This window comes from Rattus norvegicus, chromosome 8 (assembly GCF_021556685.1).
Source record: "Rattus norvegicus strain SHRSP/BbbUtx chromosome 8, alternate assembly SHRSP_T2T, whole genome shotgun sequence".
NCBI classification, from domain to species: domain Eukaryota; kingdom Metazoa; phylum Chordata; class Mammalia; order Rodentia; family Muridae; genus Rattus; species Rattus norvegicus.
This window is the reverse complement of record NC_141541.1, coordinates 107,864,733-107,881,136: the sequence shown is the minus strand read 5'-3', so window position 1 is coordinate 107,881,136 and position 16,404 is coordinate 107,864,733. Positions and strand designations below refer to the sequence as shown.

The following is a 16,404-nucleotide window of genomic DNA, read 5'->3' as shown; positions in this document are numbered from 1 at the left end:
GTGAGTTTCCCTTCAGAAGCCATCAGCTGCCAATAAGATGTAGCAGCAGATAGAGAAGATCGAATCAAAGAATAAAAATACTACTTTTTAAAAATAGTTGTAGAGGCATTGGTGGTTCTCTTGTCACTGCCCAGCTGCCGACACCATGTGGTATTCTAAATAGACTTTTCTGAAAGAAAAAGGGAAGAAAAACAGCTTTTCAGGCAGTTCTTTGTTGACCCTTTGTTCTTACAGTCCTCCAGCTTCATTAATTCCCCATTTTTAAAAATTTTCTATCTTTTTCTGCCCTAGATTTATTGACCATAACACATTTTAAAATGTAAGAGTTTGTATCTGACTAAGCACTCTGTCGTCAGTGTCATTGGCATCTTGCAGACTGCACCAGAGTGCACTGCAGAGCGTTCCCAGGTGAGGGCAGGCTCTTCTGTTACTTGTCCTGCCGGAGCCTGCCCACCCCCCAAGGTAGTTCTGTGTAGCATCAGGCTCAGTGGTGAGGATGCATGAGGTCACCTGGTTAGATACTCTCGAGGGATCCTACAGATATGAACATAGAATATAGCTTAATCCCTCTCTGACCTATATGGCAGCATTACTTCTTGATTTAAGCCCCAACTCTATGTCACACACATGTATAAGAACACGCAAAAAAAAAAAAAAAAAAAAAGAAATCCAGAATCCTTTACTTCCAGAATCCTTTACTTAAGGCTTCTGTATAGAAAAAGGCATGTCCCATTTGAAAGGCACTTGATAATTTTTCTTAAGTTTCCTCCTCTACCTTATTACATTTATATGTTTTTTAGATTTGATTAGGAATTTTTCTGTTGGTTTTGAATGCTACTTTCTCACTTTTTCTTTTACTTCAAAAATCACTTGGCTTCTGCTGTTGTCTCTCGTATGCAGGAGTTATTGTTATTACCTCGGGTCCTTTTTGTTTAGTTTTTTCACAGTCCTAATGAATGACCAGGCCTTTGAGTGTTCTAGGCAAGTGGCCTGTTTGAGCTGTGCCTCCTGCCTGTTCATAATAAGCAGTATTAAATAATTATTCAGAAGAGGACTTTAGATTCCGAAGCATTAAGATCATATTTCAAAAACTTAAATAAATAATTAAAATATGTGTTTTTGTTGTTGTTGTTGTTTTTATAGGTTCGAATGCAAGCTCTGAAATGCTTCTCAGTGTTAGCCTTTGAGAATCCCCAGGTATCGATGACCCTGGTAAACGGTAGGCTGGAACTTTCTGTGACATCTATGTGATTTAATTTATGAATGTCACAGATTTATAGGACTTTCTTACTCTCTGTGTTTTCTTTTGTTTCTAGTTTTGGTTGATGGGGAATTGTTACCACAGATATTTGTGAAGATGTTACAGAGGGATAAGCCTATTGAGATGCAGCTCACATCAGCAAAATGGTAAAAGTCAGAGAGTCTTGAGGGGCTTCTGTTAACCCCGGAGCATGAGTGTGGCACCAGGGTGTGCTTCCGCCGCCACCTTGTTGTGTTCTGACATTTGAAGTTCACTAGCTGGCTTATGTTTTTCCAAACTGAACATGTTCTGTACTTGGTATAAGAAACAAGGCTGTCATAAAACTATTTATAAAAAATTATTAAATCTGCCATATGTTCTCCTTGTCTTTAGAGTAAAGTAACAGAATTCTGAATGGCAGTGCATTCTAAATACGCTGCTAGGAAGACAGAGATAAAGAAACCTAGAGTGTTGGCTGAGTCATCAGTACAGTTATGTGTCGAGTATCAGTTGTGCAGAGTTCTGTGCTGTGTTTAACTCCCAGTAGAAAAATCAGAATTTTCTATTATAGGTTTCTTTGCTTATTCTTTTGTCTCAGATTCGAACTGAGTATTTGCCTCTAGTTATTTTGTTTGATTTGTCCCCCCAATGGTAAAGCTGATGATGATGATGATGATGATGATGATGATGATGATGATGATGATGATTATTATTATTATTATTACCATCATCACCATTTCTGCCTGCATACCAGATGTGAGCATCTCATTATAAATAGTTGTGAGCCACCATATTGAACTCAGGACCTCTGGAAGAGTAGCCAGCATTCTTAATCGCCAAGCCACCTCTCCAGCCCCCTTAATTTTTTTTTTAATTTTTCTTTAATTACAATTAATTTAATTCAAAGCTAATATAATTATGGAGTAAATTGTTTCTCAGTAGAATTGAATCACTGACCAATCTGCAGAGCTACTGTTGAGACTTCCAAATCCTAATTTCTTTTCTTTTTAAGAATTATTTATTTTTTGTATAGAAGTGCACTGTAGCTATCTTCAGACACACCAGAAAAGGGCATCAAATCCAATTACAGATGGTTGTGAGCCACTGTGGGATTGCTGGGAATTGAACTCAGGACCTCTGGAGGATTAGTCAGTGCTCTTAACCACTGAGCCGTCTCTCCAGCCCCCACGTCCTAATCTCTGATAGAAAGCTGCATTGACTTTGTGATCATTCTACTGCTGGTGGACTTGGACAGGTCCTACGTAAGGCCTGAGCCCTTTTAATGGACCTTAGCATCTCTTTCCTCTTTGTTAGGGAAAAATTTAAGCATAAGAAGCATAGGTTGAAAAAGGAATGAAAAGGAAAGAGAGACAAAGATAGACAGATGCGTGTGGAGATAAAGAGATGCAGAGAAAAACAAAAAACCCACTTTATGCCCACCACCTGGCTTCAGAATGTATCCACTCATTTTGGATTTTCTTTTTTATAGCTAGCCTACTATTTAAATAAGTATTAGGGTTTTCGTTGTTGTTTGTTTTGTTTGGTTTTGTCTGAGCTAACTGACTTTCATATGAAAAATGTCAGAATCTTGTCATAATGTTTGGGTTTTTCTTTTTCATAAACTCTTAAAAAGCGAATAGTATTTCTTTTCACTTTAAACCGCAAGAGTAATTCCTGTTGTTTTTATTCCAGTTTAACTTACATGTGCAGAGCGGGAGCAATCCGGACAGATGACAGCTGTATTGTATTAAAAGTAAGACGATTAATTCTCGTGAAAATGTTGAGTATGAATGTTGCTGTTGCTTCTTTTTCCACATTCGCATTTTGGTATGGGTACAGTGCCTAAAATGACATTAAACCTCATGTTTTTTCTGTGGTGTGCATGTAGTCTAAAATTGGATTTAGATGTATATGAATATCATGATAAAATAATTCTATTGTATTATAATCTTTTATTAGAAAGTATAAAATTGAACAAATATGTAAAACTCAGATGAAGTAGAATTAGAATTGTTTGCCAATTATACAGGTAAAGTTATGTCTCACCCTTGCAGCCAGACATCAGAATGCATAAGAGAGTAAGTAAGTAAAGAAAACAGTGATCATCTGTGTGTTACAAGGCAGATGCATCCTGACTGTAGGCAGGCCTGAACCTGTGACTGTTCCTAGCAGTCCTGAGAGCTGGGTCCTCGGTGTAGCATGGTTGCTTCTGACTAACTTGGGATATCTTACTCTTTGTTTCCTGGTTATGAAAATGGAGGCAGTGATTCTCACTCAGCCTATCTCACAGAAGCATTGTGAGGCTAGCCCTGTATTAACACATTTCAATACCATATTTGCTTTAAAGAACAAAGCAAATGTATTACCATTGTTGAAAAGATGAGCGCAAGGATCATTTAGAACATTAAGTTTAAGCTGGGCAGTGGCGGTGTGGGCCTTTAATCCCTGTACTCAGGAGGCAAAGGCAGAGGTAGATGGATCTCTCTGAGTTCAAGGCTAGCCTGGTCTACACAGTGAGTTCCAGGACTACATAGGGAAACCTGTATGGAAAAACAAACAAACAAATATTAATTTTACTCATGAGACTGCATGAGGAGGGTTACAAGCTTGAGACCATTTGAGCCACACAGTAAGACCGTCTACATAAGTAAATAAATTAGCACTAGGTTGCATTAGTCTTTGGTAAAAAATATAAGACTTCCTAAGTAAACACCTATACATAGACTACTAAGGGCTTTCAGGTAAAGGACTGGCTTATTTCCCTAGCCCTTATTGTGTTCTTTCTTATCGTTATGATGGGTTTAGTAGTACTATCTTCAAATGCCTCAGTTGGGAGCATTGAACTTACCATGAATTTATAGTATTGATAAATATTAATAATTAGGAATGTGAGGGATAGAATAGGAGTTTCTCCTCAGAAGCCTACAGTTAAGATGTAAAGCCCAAACTAGCCTTTGGAGTAGACATTGGTGGTACTCAACATGTTGACTTCTGTGGTAAAAAATAGAAGAGGATGATGCAGCCATCTTTGAGGCAGTTATGCTCCAGTAAATAACCCCAGTAAAAGTCATTGGTTTACCACATTGGAGGAAGAAACGAGCAGGATTCCAGAAAACAGGGAAGCATAGTTGACTGTAGTAGTCATGACAGCTTCCTGTAACTATTAACACTTTTAATGTCTACTTTTCATATCCCTTAGATTAGATTCATTAGCCTTAGAATAATAAATATACAAGGCAGTCCTGAGAGCCTATTATGGAGAAGTTACCAAGGCCAGTGTCAAAGTGTTTGAAGCAGCTCAGAAGTAAAGTTGAACTCATGACACCACTTTGCAGCATGGTACTGGGAAAAGTTAACAACTGTGATTGACATAGGTTACTGACATTTTAGAGCTGGTGGATTTGAGAGAGGCAAGAATTTTTTAAAGTTATATTTTGTTTTTGCACCTGTAGATAGTAACTTCTAAAACAAAAATTAAGAGGGTTCTCAACCATATTGCTAAGGAAGAATATCATTGCTGGTTAAACGGCTAGCTCTCTTTTTGGCTGAGCACCAGGATGGGGCAGAGCTGCTGACATGGTTTGAGGTATCAGGAGTTCTCAAATGTCTTTTATAAGGTTCTCCAATAATGTTTCAAAGCAAATGGAGTTTCTGTTAGCATAATTAAGAGGTTAGTGTGCTAGAATAAACAATCTGCTCTGAATTTTGCTTGTTTTTGTATTTAAACATTTTTTTTTCCTCTAAAAACCAGTTGAGGAACTATATCATGCAGACATGACTTGCAGCCAATACCTGGACTGACTTAGTTATCAAATGCTCTTCATCAAGCTTTTGCCATAACCAAAAAGCAAATAATTAATCTCCCTGCTTTCAGACTTTGCCTTGTTTGGTTCGAATGTGCAGTAAGGAGAGATTACTAGAGGAGAGAGTTGAAGGAGCTGAGACCCTCGCCTATCTGATTGAGCCAGACGTTGAGCTGCAGAGAATCGCTAGCATAACCGATCACCTCATTGCCATGCTGGCTGACTATTTCAAGTACCCCAGCTCAGTGAGTGCCATCACTGATATTAAAAGGGTATGTGCTTCCGGAGTTTGAAAGTTTACTACGCACACAGCTTTGAAACGATTGACAGTTCCACCTGAGAGCCTGTCCAAATCAAGAAATCTTTAATCTTTATTAACGCACATTATGAAGTTTAAAAGTCTAGTTTGTTTAGTGTTTATCATTAGGACTTTTTTTTCATTAAGCACAAAATCAAGAGAATTACATTGTTGGCTTCCTTAACTAAGCTAAATCTACAGAATAATGGGGTTTCTGTATTGAGTATTGACTTCATATTAGTGTTAACCCAGTTCAAAGTTACAGAATCATCTCTTGTGCTCCTCTCTCCCCCACCTACCTACCCCCCCCCCCCAGGTCAAAAGTAATATTTTTCTTTTTTCTTTTCTTTTTTTTTTTTTTTTTTTTTTTGCCTGGTTGATCTCAGTTTACTATCCATCAGTCGTTTGTCCTCCCTTTCCTGATTCCCGTTCTGGTTTTACACTGTGCTTTTGGTCAAAGGTTAAAAGCTTAGTATCATTAACTTCAGTGGGACCACTAAGGACCAAGCCCTGTTTACTTTTTCTGAGAATTAAGTTCCTTGGAATTTGGGATTCTTTTTAACTTTTTGCCTTGCAGCCCGTTTACCCTCTCCACTTCTCTAAGAGAATCCATTGACATAACTGTATATAAGGAGGTCGTAGCAGATAGGATAATGACTTTTATCTGTGGCTAAGACCAGCTCGAGATTGTGGCAGTGGTCTCAAGAATGCCTGCTGTCTCACCTTTCAGGTGCTCTGACTTCTGAAGCTATTCACCCAGCGGGTGGTGGCCTATTTGTCTTTTTTCTGTGACATAAATTATATGTGTGTTTTTTCTGTTTTTAGGGAGGCCTGAAATAACTAACTGTGGGGCTTGCATTTAGTTACACACACTGCCCTCTGCTTTAAAGTTTGGGTCAGAAGCCAGATGTGATGGCACATGTCTGGAATTCTGACGCTTGGGAGACTGAGGCAGGACGACAGTGAATTGATGTTAAATTGTCCTACATAATAAAAGACCCTGTCTCAAAAAGGAAAACAAAAAGATAGCAAGAATAAAACGAATGTTATGTGTCCCCTTGTCCCTTGGGTAGCATTCCTTCCTATAGCAGTGATGTTCACACTGATAAAATATCTCACCAATACAACATATACATGGAAGTCCTGATGGTCTCCTGAGCTTCTCTCCCCAGCAAGGCAAGGAGGAACATGGGCAGCCTGAGGAACTGACCTAAAAGCTTTGAGTATCAGCACATGTGCGTACTTCACTTGCATGTGGAGGATTCTTCCTGAGGCTTAGACTTCTTTTCATTTCTTTCATTATAAAACTGGAATAATTTTTAAATGACCTCTAAATGACAAACATGAGTGAACATTTGGTTTGAAAATTTTAGTTTTGGTGTTGGATCAAAGATGTTTTAACTACAAAAGGGTATATAATAGACCTAGAGGGAAATTCTCACTCTAGTAAGGTGATTGTCGTATCAGCCCACATTTGTGTTCTGTGGTTAAGTTATGGCTGGAATGTGGTGAGGACTTGAAGGGTTCCATGCTCTAGCAGATAGCCCTTCAGAGAGCCATCAGTACCAGCATTTTTAAGAGGTCCTCTGCTGAGTGTATTCAGAACCAACTCACGTACATACTGTGTACTTTGTGACCGTGGAACATTTTGCTATCCTAAATTCATAGCCAGTGGCGGCTAATTTGCAATGCTTGGTGACAATGCTGTCACTGCTTGGGTCGTAGCTGATTCAGCTAGTGCTTTAGGAGGTCTCAGAAGAGGGTTTCATACTGTTCTGAACAGTAGCTGCCAACTAAGGGAAGAGGTCACCTTCCCAGAATAGACCTTTAGGAAAAGGTGTTCATTTAGATTGATGTTATGACTTTAAGTTTAAAATGTTATTGATACATCTTATATAATTACAATTTGTAGTTAAAATATCCTAAGGAAATATTTCTATTTTGATTTTATGGTAATTTGTTAGGAAACAGGTTTGTAGAATTGCTAATAGCCATTTACATATATCTAAAGATGGCGGTAATTGTTTCATGCCAATAAATTATTTCAATAATTTCTTTAAAAATCCTGGACATACATCTAATAGATAGTGGTGATGACCTTTGTATATTGATTACTGAGGGTATTCACCAAGGGTTTTCTATTTCTAAAAGTTTTTAAATGCCAAAATTAGGAAAACATTAGTATAATAACATTGAGTTTGTCCAGCTTACAGTTGGAGACTGTACAAGTCTAGCCACGCCTTCTCTCTGTGCTCCTCTTTTAAGAGCCAGTGGAAGCAAATATCAGTGCCACTGACAGCTACCATCTGGAAACACTGGACTGTAAGAGTCATATCAATGCCAGATCAGACAGAAGTAGACTCATTTCAAGTCACGCTGACGTAGACACAGCAAGATCTCAAATGTGAACAGAGATCAGAAGTAACTAGGAAATTCACCTAGTGACAGTACCAATGTTCATAGTTGCTACTTTCCCTGCAACTCAGTTATTTTTATGGTTTATTTTTAAAATTTAATTATGTGTTTTATTAAAATATAACGTAAAAACTAATTTAGAATTTATCTTTCTCCTCACTTCCTGCAGCTTGATCACGACTTAAAACATGCCCATGAACTCCGCCAGGCTGCATTCAAGCTCTATGCCTCTCTCGGAGCAAATGATGAAGACATCCGGAAGAAGGTGAGTCTGGGAGAGGGGCGTCCCCCAGTCCTGACAGCCAGCAGGCAGGGAGTGACGTCAACCTGAAAGTCCTGGTGAAGAGCACTAACAGTGACTGAATATAATAAAGCAGAGTGACAAAGGCATAATTGAAGAATGAATGGGACCTGGATTTGGGGGGTTGTTTGTTTTTAGAACATAGAGTGGCATGGCCATGCTGGAATGATAAATAACTGGCCTGCTGATTGTGTCATTAATATGAATCATTATGTTGCACACTTTTGCATGTGTTCTGATAAAAATCATTTCTAGCACTGTGAAGCTTTAGACACTTTGAAAGATCTAACACTAGAATTGTAAATGTTATTTATTATTATACCTTCTAATGCCATTGAGAAATTCAAATCTCTATTGTATATTGTTCTTTAATAATGTGGCTTAGTTTTATGTTTTGATTTAAATTTTTTATTTTATTTTTTGCTACTGTGCAAGTTTAATGTGAATAAAATCTTTGTGGAATGATGATTTTATGTTTAGTGAGTGGTCATCTGAATTTTCCAGCTCTTCTGAAATGTCTCACTGGTACCTCACCCCCATGTTAGTCACACTGAACTCATGTCCATTATGGAAGTAGTTCTAGGTAAGACGTATAGTACAGTGTTAAATCCTAACCTGACTCCCCCAATAAACTAAAAGCTAGAATTTACAAATCAAAAACTTACAATCTGGTACTTGCATTCCATACAAGAGGATTGCAGATATCAACCAGCCAAGCCACATGTCCTGTCATGAGTGGCTGTAGTAACATTTTTTTTATTGAACATGATGATTGACTGAGTCTCCATCTGTATTGGTATTTTAAGGAGGATTGTGAGAAAAATTACAAAGTATTTGCACTTACCACAATTCAGAGAAGAATTTTAGGCTTGTTAGCAAAATAAAGGAACCAGTCTTAAGTATGTTGGATGAGACACTTGAAAACAAATCATCCTTGAAGAAGCCAAAAGAACAGTAATAGGATTAGAGTGTGAGGGACTTCCTTTTTCACACCAGGTTAAGAAGCACAGCCAGCAACAAGCTGAGTTTTCCATGTATCTCAGCTCGTGAGAGGCTTTTGACCTCTTAAAGTGTCTTTAGTACATGACTTGTAAATGTCGTTTTTGACACCTGTGATTTGCACTTGTGAACTCTTACTTCAAAGCAAACATTAGACATGTGGAATTACCTGTGTCTAACCATGGTTTATGGATGTTGACACGGAAATATTTTGTTCACTTTAGACATATGTATCACAAGAAACAATGTTTTGATGGTAACTCATATAGATTAAATTGATGATGACGTGGAGTGTATAATTTATGATTGAGTTATTAGGAAACAGGAGAATATTTTATATATCCTTACAGCTCTAAAAGACCAAGCCCTAGACTAAAGGGAGTTAGATAGATGGACCGTAATTGGAATAGGATGTTAATTTGTACTTCTTTGTACTTTTTTTGTCAATAAATGATTGTTCTGGAATTAATGACTTAATACGTGATACCGTGTTCTAGAAGTAATTGCAACATAACAGTCTAATCGATAGTCTACTAAAACCTGTATTCACAATGTGTACAAATGTCTGGTAAGGCTGTTGATCATTTCTGTAGAAAGATAACAAATAAAGAATAAGTTATAATTGTTTAAAAACTATAGTTTTTATGTGTGTGGTAAAGAAAAGTTCCTGTGCTGTTCTTCCATGATGGGATTATGTAGTGTTTGTAGGAAGTTACTTAATTCTGGGAAATTGCTGAGTAGTTTACAGTTCATAGAAGTCACTGAAGAAATTGTAAGTAAGAATTATAAAAAATATGACAATCTGCCTAAAGACTGGTCTTAGAAGTGGAACCCCTGTTTGCAGTATGTACAAAGTGATGGCTCTTCCTTGAACGCATTCATTTTCATTCTTTTCACTGAAATAATTGTTTGGGTAGATTGAATTTACTTTTCCCATGAAATATTTCTTGCTCTTCTATACTTATGCCTTATGTAATTTGATTGTATTTTTTGTGTCGATTCTTAGTGTACACTGTAATTTTTTTTTTACTATAGCATTTATACTTGTCAATATAGAGTTTCAGTGTACTGATATATGTGTGAATAATCTTGATAAGAAATTTGCCAGGCTCCTCAAAACAAATTTTTATTTTTGTTTTTAGCATGTTTTAGCCATAAAGATAGTATGGTTTTCATATTGGAAACAGGAACCTACTTCAGTAGATAATATTTTCACAGTGTCCTATTATGGCCAGCTAATAAAAGGCAGAAGAAAAAATACAAGAAAACCAGAGCAAATCCCAGGCACAGGGAGAAGTAAACACAGCTGTTTTACTTCTAGACCCTCCCCCTCCTCTCTTGGCTTTGAAAGATGGCTGAAGGTCTGTTGTGTTGTTTCTTGAGTCAGACAAAATTCAGTATAAGACTAAACATGATGTCTATGTCAGAGATTTGCCATCCCCATTTGGAATCATCTCACTGTATTTCCATTAAAAACAACAATAAAACCCAGCTGTTCCTACAACTTAGAAGAACTCAGGAAATACCTGTTGACAAGAGTTGGGTATGGACTTATACATCTGTCACTCCAACACTTGGGATATTGGAAGCTAAAGGTCATTCTTGTGTACAGTAATCTTGAGGCCAGTCCGGGCTATATGAGACCTTGTACCTACCCTTTCCCCACCCCACAAAAAGTTGTTGAGTAGGCATAGAAACAAAAATGCAGAAATAATACACAGGGTGATGTGTCATTTAGTATGATTGGGTCGTCCTTTCTCCTGTGCACAGCAAAGTTGGCGTTTTTATCCCTAGTTTTCATCGTTAATCACTTTGGCATACTTATTAATTTCTTAACTGCTGTAGTGTCTGGGTAAAAGGATAAACCAAGGCTCTGATTATGAGAGGGAAGGTGTCACCATTGGCTGGGTCAGGAAGAAAGAACAGCCCAAGCCAGTATGGGCTCACTGAGCTTCATGGTATTATGCCTCGCTACATACAGCTGAGAAGAATGCAGACTATCTGTGATAACTTGCCAACTACTGTTTCTCGAGTGGATTATGTTAGAGAGAATAAGGACATGGACAGGAAGTGAGAGCTCCGTAGAGAGTTTTAGCTGTAACTAAATTGACAGTAATACCAAGTAGGCGTTAGCTTTGGTCTCTGAGGGGCAAGTCCAGTTCCTAATGCTAACACATCTTAGTGCTGGTCAGAAAGCTGAAGTTCAGCCCGTGGGGCCAGGCAACAAGATGCAGAGCAATAAACTTTCATATGCAGGCATTGCCAGTGAACACTTAGGACATTCAGAGCCAGCAGTAGCGAGCAGTCCTGTGGTTTAGAAGCCAGTTCTCTCCTAATGAAGACTCGAAGACCGTCAGTCACTCCATTTCATACCTGTTGATCATCAGGGACATTAGAAACTGAACACCTGTTACCTCTATTTCATTCTCTTCAAGGAGCTAATGGAATGTTTCAGAAATTTAGGAAGTATCCATTGGAGGAAAATGGCCATGGCACAGAATAAGTTAACTGCAGGGAAATTACTAAAGTAAGGATGTTGTCTCTGCTTTGGGGAAAAATTAAGTTAACATTAAAAAGGTTAATGAAGCAGTGATTGTAGTCGCTGTCCGTTCTGGGGCTCTGACTAGGCAAGCCTTTCAGAATGTTTCCTCTAATGTCTGAGTACTTGCTTTTTAGCAGATGGTACTTTTGATGACCCAGAATGTGAGCTCCGCGCGGGCAGGAGTTCTTTATCTGCTGTTCACTACTGCATTCCCAGCATCTACAGCTGCGCACAGTTGACGATAAACATTTGAAGAATGAATGGCCAGTGCACAGAGTAATCAAAGAAATGGGTGAATGAGCAGTGCTGTAGAATTACCTATTCTGTACCGTTATGAGGCTCGTGTCGACCAGACTTGATTAGGAGCTGACCCAAAGCCTCCAGCAATCCTCCATGTAAGAGAAGAGAACTTTAAATGGAAGGAATAGACGTCTGCTCCTTATAGGCAGGGGCTTGCATTAGACAGAGTGTAGAGAAAACAAACAATGCTCAGCTTTCAAGAGGCAGGTAATCCTAATTTCTAAATGTCTACCAGCCTGGGTTATAGGTCAAAGAGAACCTATTTTATGTCAAAGTAATCTTGAGTGTTGTCAAGTGCGGGAGTAGTGCTGGGGCTCGAGTTCTGAACTAGCATACCAAGGCCCTCCGTCCATCTTTAGCACTGCACGGTGGAGACAAGATTCTCTTCTCTGTGTATGATTTATAAAAATTGATAGAATTTACAATTATGAATCTGGAATAAACTTTCTAAGCTAAACATATGATGTAGCTTGTAGAAGGAATCAGCCTGTTCACTAGGGTGATATTATTACACCTACATGAAGGATTTTCCCACTCAATGAATGTCTTGTGTTTTTAAAGGTCAGTACTGTCTTCAGCTATACATTGACTAATTGAACTACTGTTGTAGCTGCTCAGGAGAGAGACAGGCATGTAGACCAAGGACATTTAAGACTCAGCCTTTATCCTAAAACCTTAGTGAGCCAGAGGAGTGGGCCAGAGGCAGCATTTGATAGGGACACAAGGAGTTGTTTGGAACAAATGATAGTATGCCTGTTGTTTTGAATGAAATTTTAATCTAATTGCTTTGGGGATGTCGCTTTTAATCCTTTTTAAGATGCTTTTTATTTCACATTTCAAGAACTGAGAACAGTTTTCAGTTACGCCTTCTGGGGAGAGCTACAATAACCTTACACGGCCTGAGGCAAAGCAGCCAAGGTGGGGATGCTTTTTCCTCTCTTTTAAGTGACAGAATCAGGCTATGTCCAGGCTAGCTGACACTCCTGGTCTAAGTGATGATGTCCCTGCCTCAGCTTTGTGAGTGGCTTAGACTGTAGATGACACCATTGGACTAGCTTCCTTTTGTCTTTAAATTGAACTTTAAAAAAATCTGAGCAGTATAAAAATGACAGAAGAAAATAAGAAAAGAAGCAACAAAGAAAAACGAGAATCTCCTTCCTGCGCCTTTTCCTAGCAAGGAAGAGTCAACATGTTTAGCACAATGTTAGCCACATAATAAACACGCAGTAAATGGCATCGGTTGTTTGGTTACTAATTTAAAGTAATTTAAACCTTATCAGAGAAAAATAAGCACCATATATGTCGTTTGTGTGTTTGAAGAAAAAATGAACATTTGAGATGTAAATATGGATTTATAATGAAGACAGTGACTTCATGATGTTAAACTGCTCCAATTGTCAGTAAGTCCATTTCAGAAAAGGAATTCTTACATTTTAGAAACTTACTCTTTCTATAATGAATCTCTCATTTCAGATTTGCTTTATAATAATTAAGATACATTTAAAAATCCTGACTTTTAAAACATTACTTATGGTTGTCTAAGTGTTGCCAGCCATGATTGACACCTGATTCTATTGCTCCAGGTCATCACCGTTCCTAGAAAACGAATTCCCCAGCTCATTCACATTACTCCTCTGTTTCAGTGCTGTACAATTTTATAGGGTGTTTACATTTGAAGTTAGTTTTCATATTTTGTGCTTTCTTTAAATTTTGTTACCCATTCACCATGAAAAATTTTATCCTTTGTTCATAATTTGATTTTGTTGTTATTTGGTCTTTTGGTTAAGAGTGTAAATGACCATGAGTTTATGCTTTCATAGTTTTACAAGGTGTGATAGCTCTAAATGGTTATTTCAGAAGCACAACATCAGATTCTGTGTTTGTCTCTGCAATTGGGTGGATATAAAGAATTCCCTCTAAGCCTTACTTACCTATGTATTGAAGCAAACACCTGAACATTTCAAGGGTTTTCCATGGCATGGAGGACATAGCATCCTTTAGGATTTGGCTTTGCTGTAAATACAGCAAGTTTAGAGTTTATAATTTCTTAACTTAATTGGTGACTAAATTGTAAGTTACCTTCTTAAAGCTGACCTTCCAAAGAATTCTTAAAGAGCCCTGTGACACTCATTCGAGATGGTAAGTATTTCTAAAGAGAAAACCAGGATTCGTTACTTGTCCAAAGGGTGTAACCCTTGACCTCCAGCACACTGAATGTGTGTCATACTGTGTATGCACGGTAGACATACTTACACAAGAAAGCAAAAGACTTACCTCAGAATTTCATTAAATGGCGACATGGAGTTAAGTGTTTTCATACAGTTCCTGGTATGTAGTTATAAGTTCTTTATAATTTAGTTAAAAGACAGGTGTTTTATAAAGCACAAAAATGGGCTAAAATAAGGTCTTTGGTTACATTCGTAAAGCAAACGGGCAACCTAGTTGGATTTTTTTTTCACGAGTATTTTTTCTGGCTATGAAGTGCTTGGAGTAATTAGTACTTTTAGATAGCACATCTTGAAAGATTGAGTTTGGGGACAGTCGGGGCTGTCTTTACAGTCTTTTCTACAGATACTTGTCAGTACAAGGGTCAGCAGGACGCGCCTGCACTGTGCAGCGCCTGCTGTAGGAATGACTTCTGCATTTTTAAGTGGTTGGGGAAGTACTTTTTGACATGAGAAGAGGACATTCATTTCAAGCCTATGTCTATGGTTCTTTCCTGTAGAGCCAGGCTCACTTGCCTTGACCTCCCAGGGCATGTTGAACAGTGAAGCCAACAGTGATCCCCGTGGTTAAAGGACTCACGGTACTGTGTGGCCTTTGCACAACGGAGCTCCCATTCTGTGCTGATACAGCACAGTATTACAAAACAACAATAACAAACAAACAGAAGCCCACCATAAACCAGTGATTCTCAACATGTGGGGGTTCAACCCTTTGGGTGTTAACAACCCTTTCACAGGGGTCACCTGTGACCATCAGAAAACAGATATCTACATTACCATTCTAACATTAGCGAAATTACAGTTAGGCAGCAGCAGTGAAAGTAATGTGTGGTTGGGGGTTCACAACAGGAGGAGCTTACTGTATTAAGGGGTTGTAGCATTGGGAAGGTTGAAAACCAGCGCCATAAACAGATTTGGTGGAAAACTATACTTTTAGTTTTGGTCTGTAAAAGGCAATGGGGCCCTACAAAACCAGGAGAGGGAGAGGCTGGTGGTTTGCCTTCGTGCACAGAAGCATTGAGCACCGACAGTATGATGTCACAAGATATCCCTATCGAGTTAATTCTGATATGTGAGTGGTGATGTCCTATGAAGGACCTTGAGCAAATGAGATAGCTGTGGCTTTGACTTACGATGTAAACTGTGCTTGATTCTGTAGCTTGGTCAGGAGCATTGCTTGAGTAAAATGCTGTATCCAGGAGAAAAACCAACATGAAGCATTATGTCAATTCATACAGTTGACATCCATCTAGATGCGGTGTATTTTGAAGCCAGACTCCTTGTAACTAGGACGGGTATTGATTGAGAACTCGATGTGTGCTGGGCGCTGTGGTGAGCTTTAGTGTGTCATTTCTCTTAAATCTCACACCAACCTGTGAGGAAACTGTTGCCAGCCTGGAAGCAATCTGTTCAATTAAGGTGGCAGCTAGAAATGCATCTTGTGTCTGCATTCTATCCCAGTCTCTCTAAAGCTGATGCCGTGCTCCTAACCAGTACATTGCCTAGGTACAATTGCATGCCTCTAATATAGTCAGTGATGTAAACTGGTAAGAAGGGTGATTGTTAGTCTAAAACGGGGACTTGGTTAGGATTGCATGGTGTGCACTAGCTGATGGCAGAACAGCACATTGAGAACGTGAGAACGTTTATCAGTTTTCTCTGGTTCTGGTACTAGGTTCATTATGAGATGCATTTATTCATTTGTGTGTTTATCGTTCATGATATATCACCTGTGTGGCTAGTAGTGAAGAAAAGATTTCTTTATATCTTGTAAGTTTAAAACAGATGAGTGTCTTCCTAGGGTTTCGTAAGTGTATGGAAAGTCTCATTTACACTGAAAACCAGTTTTGCCATGGTTAATTAATACATGCAGGATAAGAATACCTGTAGCAGGACATGATGCTACAAGCTAGTCAGTGCCTGGGAGGCAGGGGCAGGAGGATTGTATATTGAAGGCACATAGCAGAGCCCACAGTATGATTGTAATTGCAATGAACTGTTATGAAGGAGTTTGCAAAGGTCCTTTTTGAAGAACTTTTGTTGAAAGTCCTTCCACACATGGAAATAGTTGTTTCAGAAGTTTGGCTCTATAAAGTGGGCAGTCTTCATAATCTGGTTCTTCTGAATCAATTTTAAATGTTTTTCTATGGGTGCCCTCTAAATGTGATTATATTGTAAATTATTTCTAGAGAGGAAATGCTCAGATGCCATCTCAATCTTTGGCATTTTTCTTTTAAATAATTTGTTTATTTTTATTCTTTTGAGGTGCTGGGATCAAACC

General features: G+C 38.4%; 1 protein-coding gene across 8 annotated transcripts in view; it reads left to right on the top strand.

Moving 5' to 3' along the window:
• The window catches only part of Armc8 (armadillo repeat containing 8), a 94,340-nt gene that overhangs the window by 43,697 nt on the left and 34,239 nt on the right, over positions 1-16,404 (top strand). For 4 of the 8 annotated variants that reach the window (NM_001173354.3, XM_087562298.1, XM_087562294.1 and 1 more), the window contains 5 exon segments: positions 1,144-1,219; positions 1,317-1,407; positions 2,933-2,993; positions 5,115-5,315; positions 7,926-8,021. In NM_001173354.3, the coding sequence (NP_001166825.1) occupies positions 1,144-1,219; positions 1,317-1,407; positions 2,933-2,993; positions 5,115-5,315; positions 7,926-8,021 (525 nt within the window). 8 annotated transcript variants of the gene reach the window in all.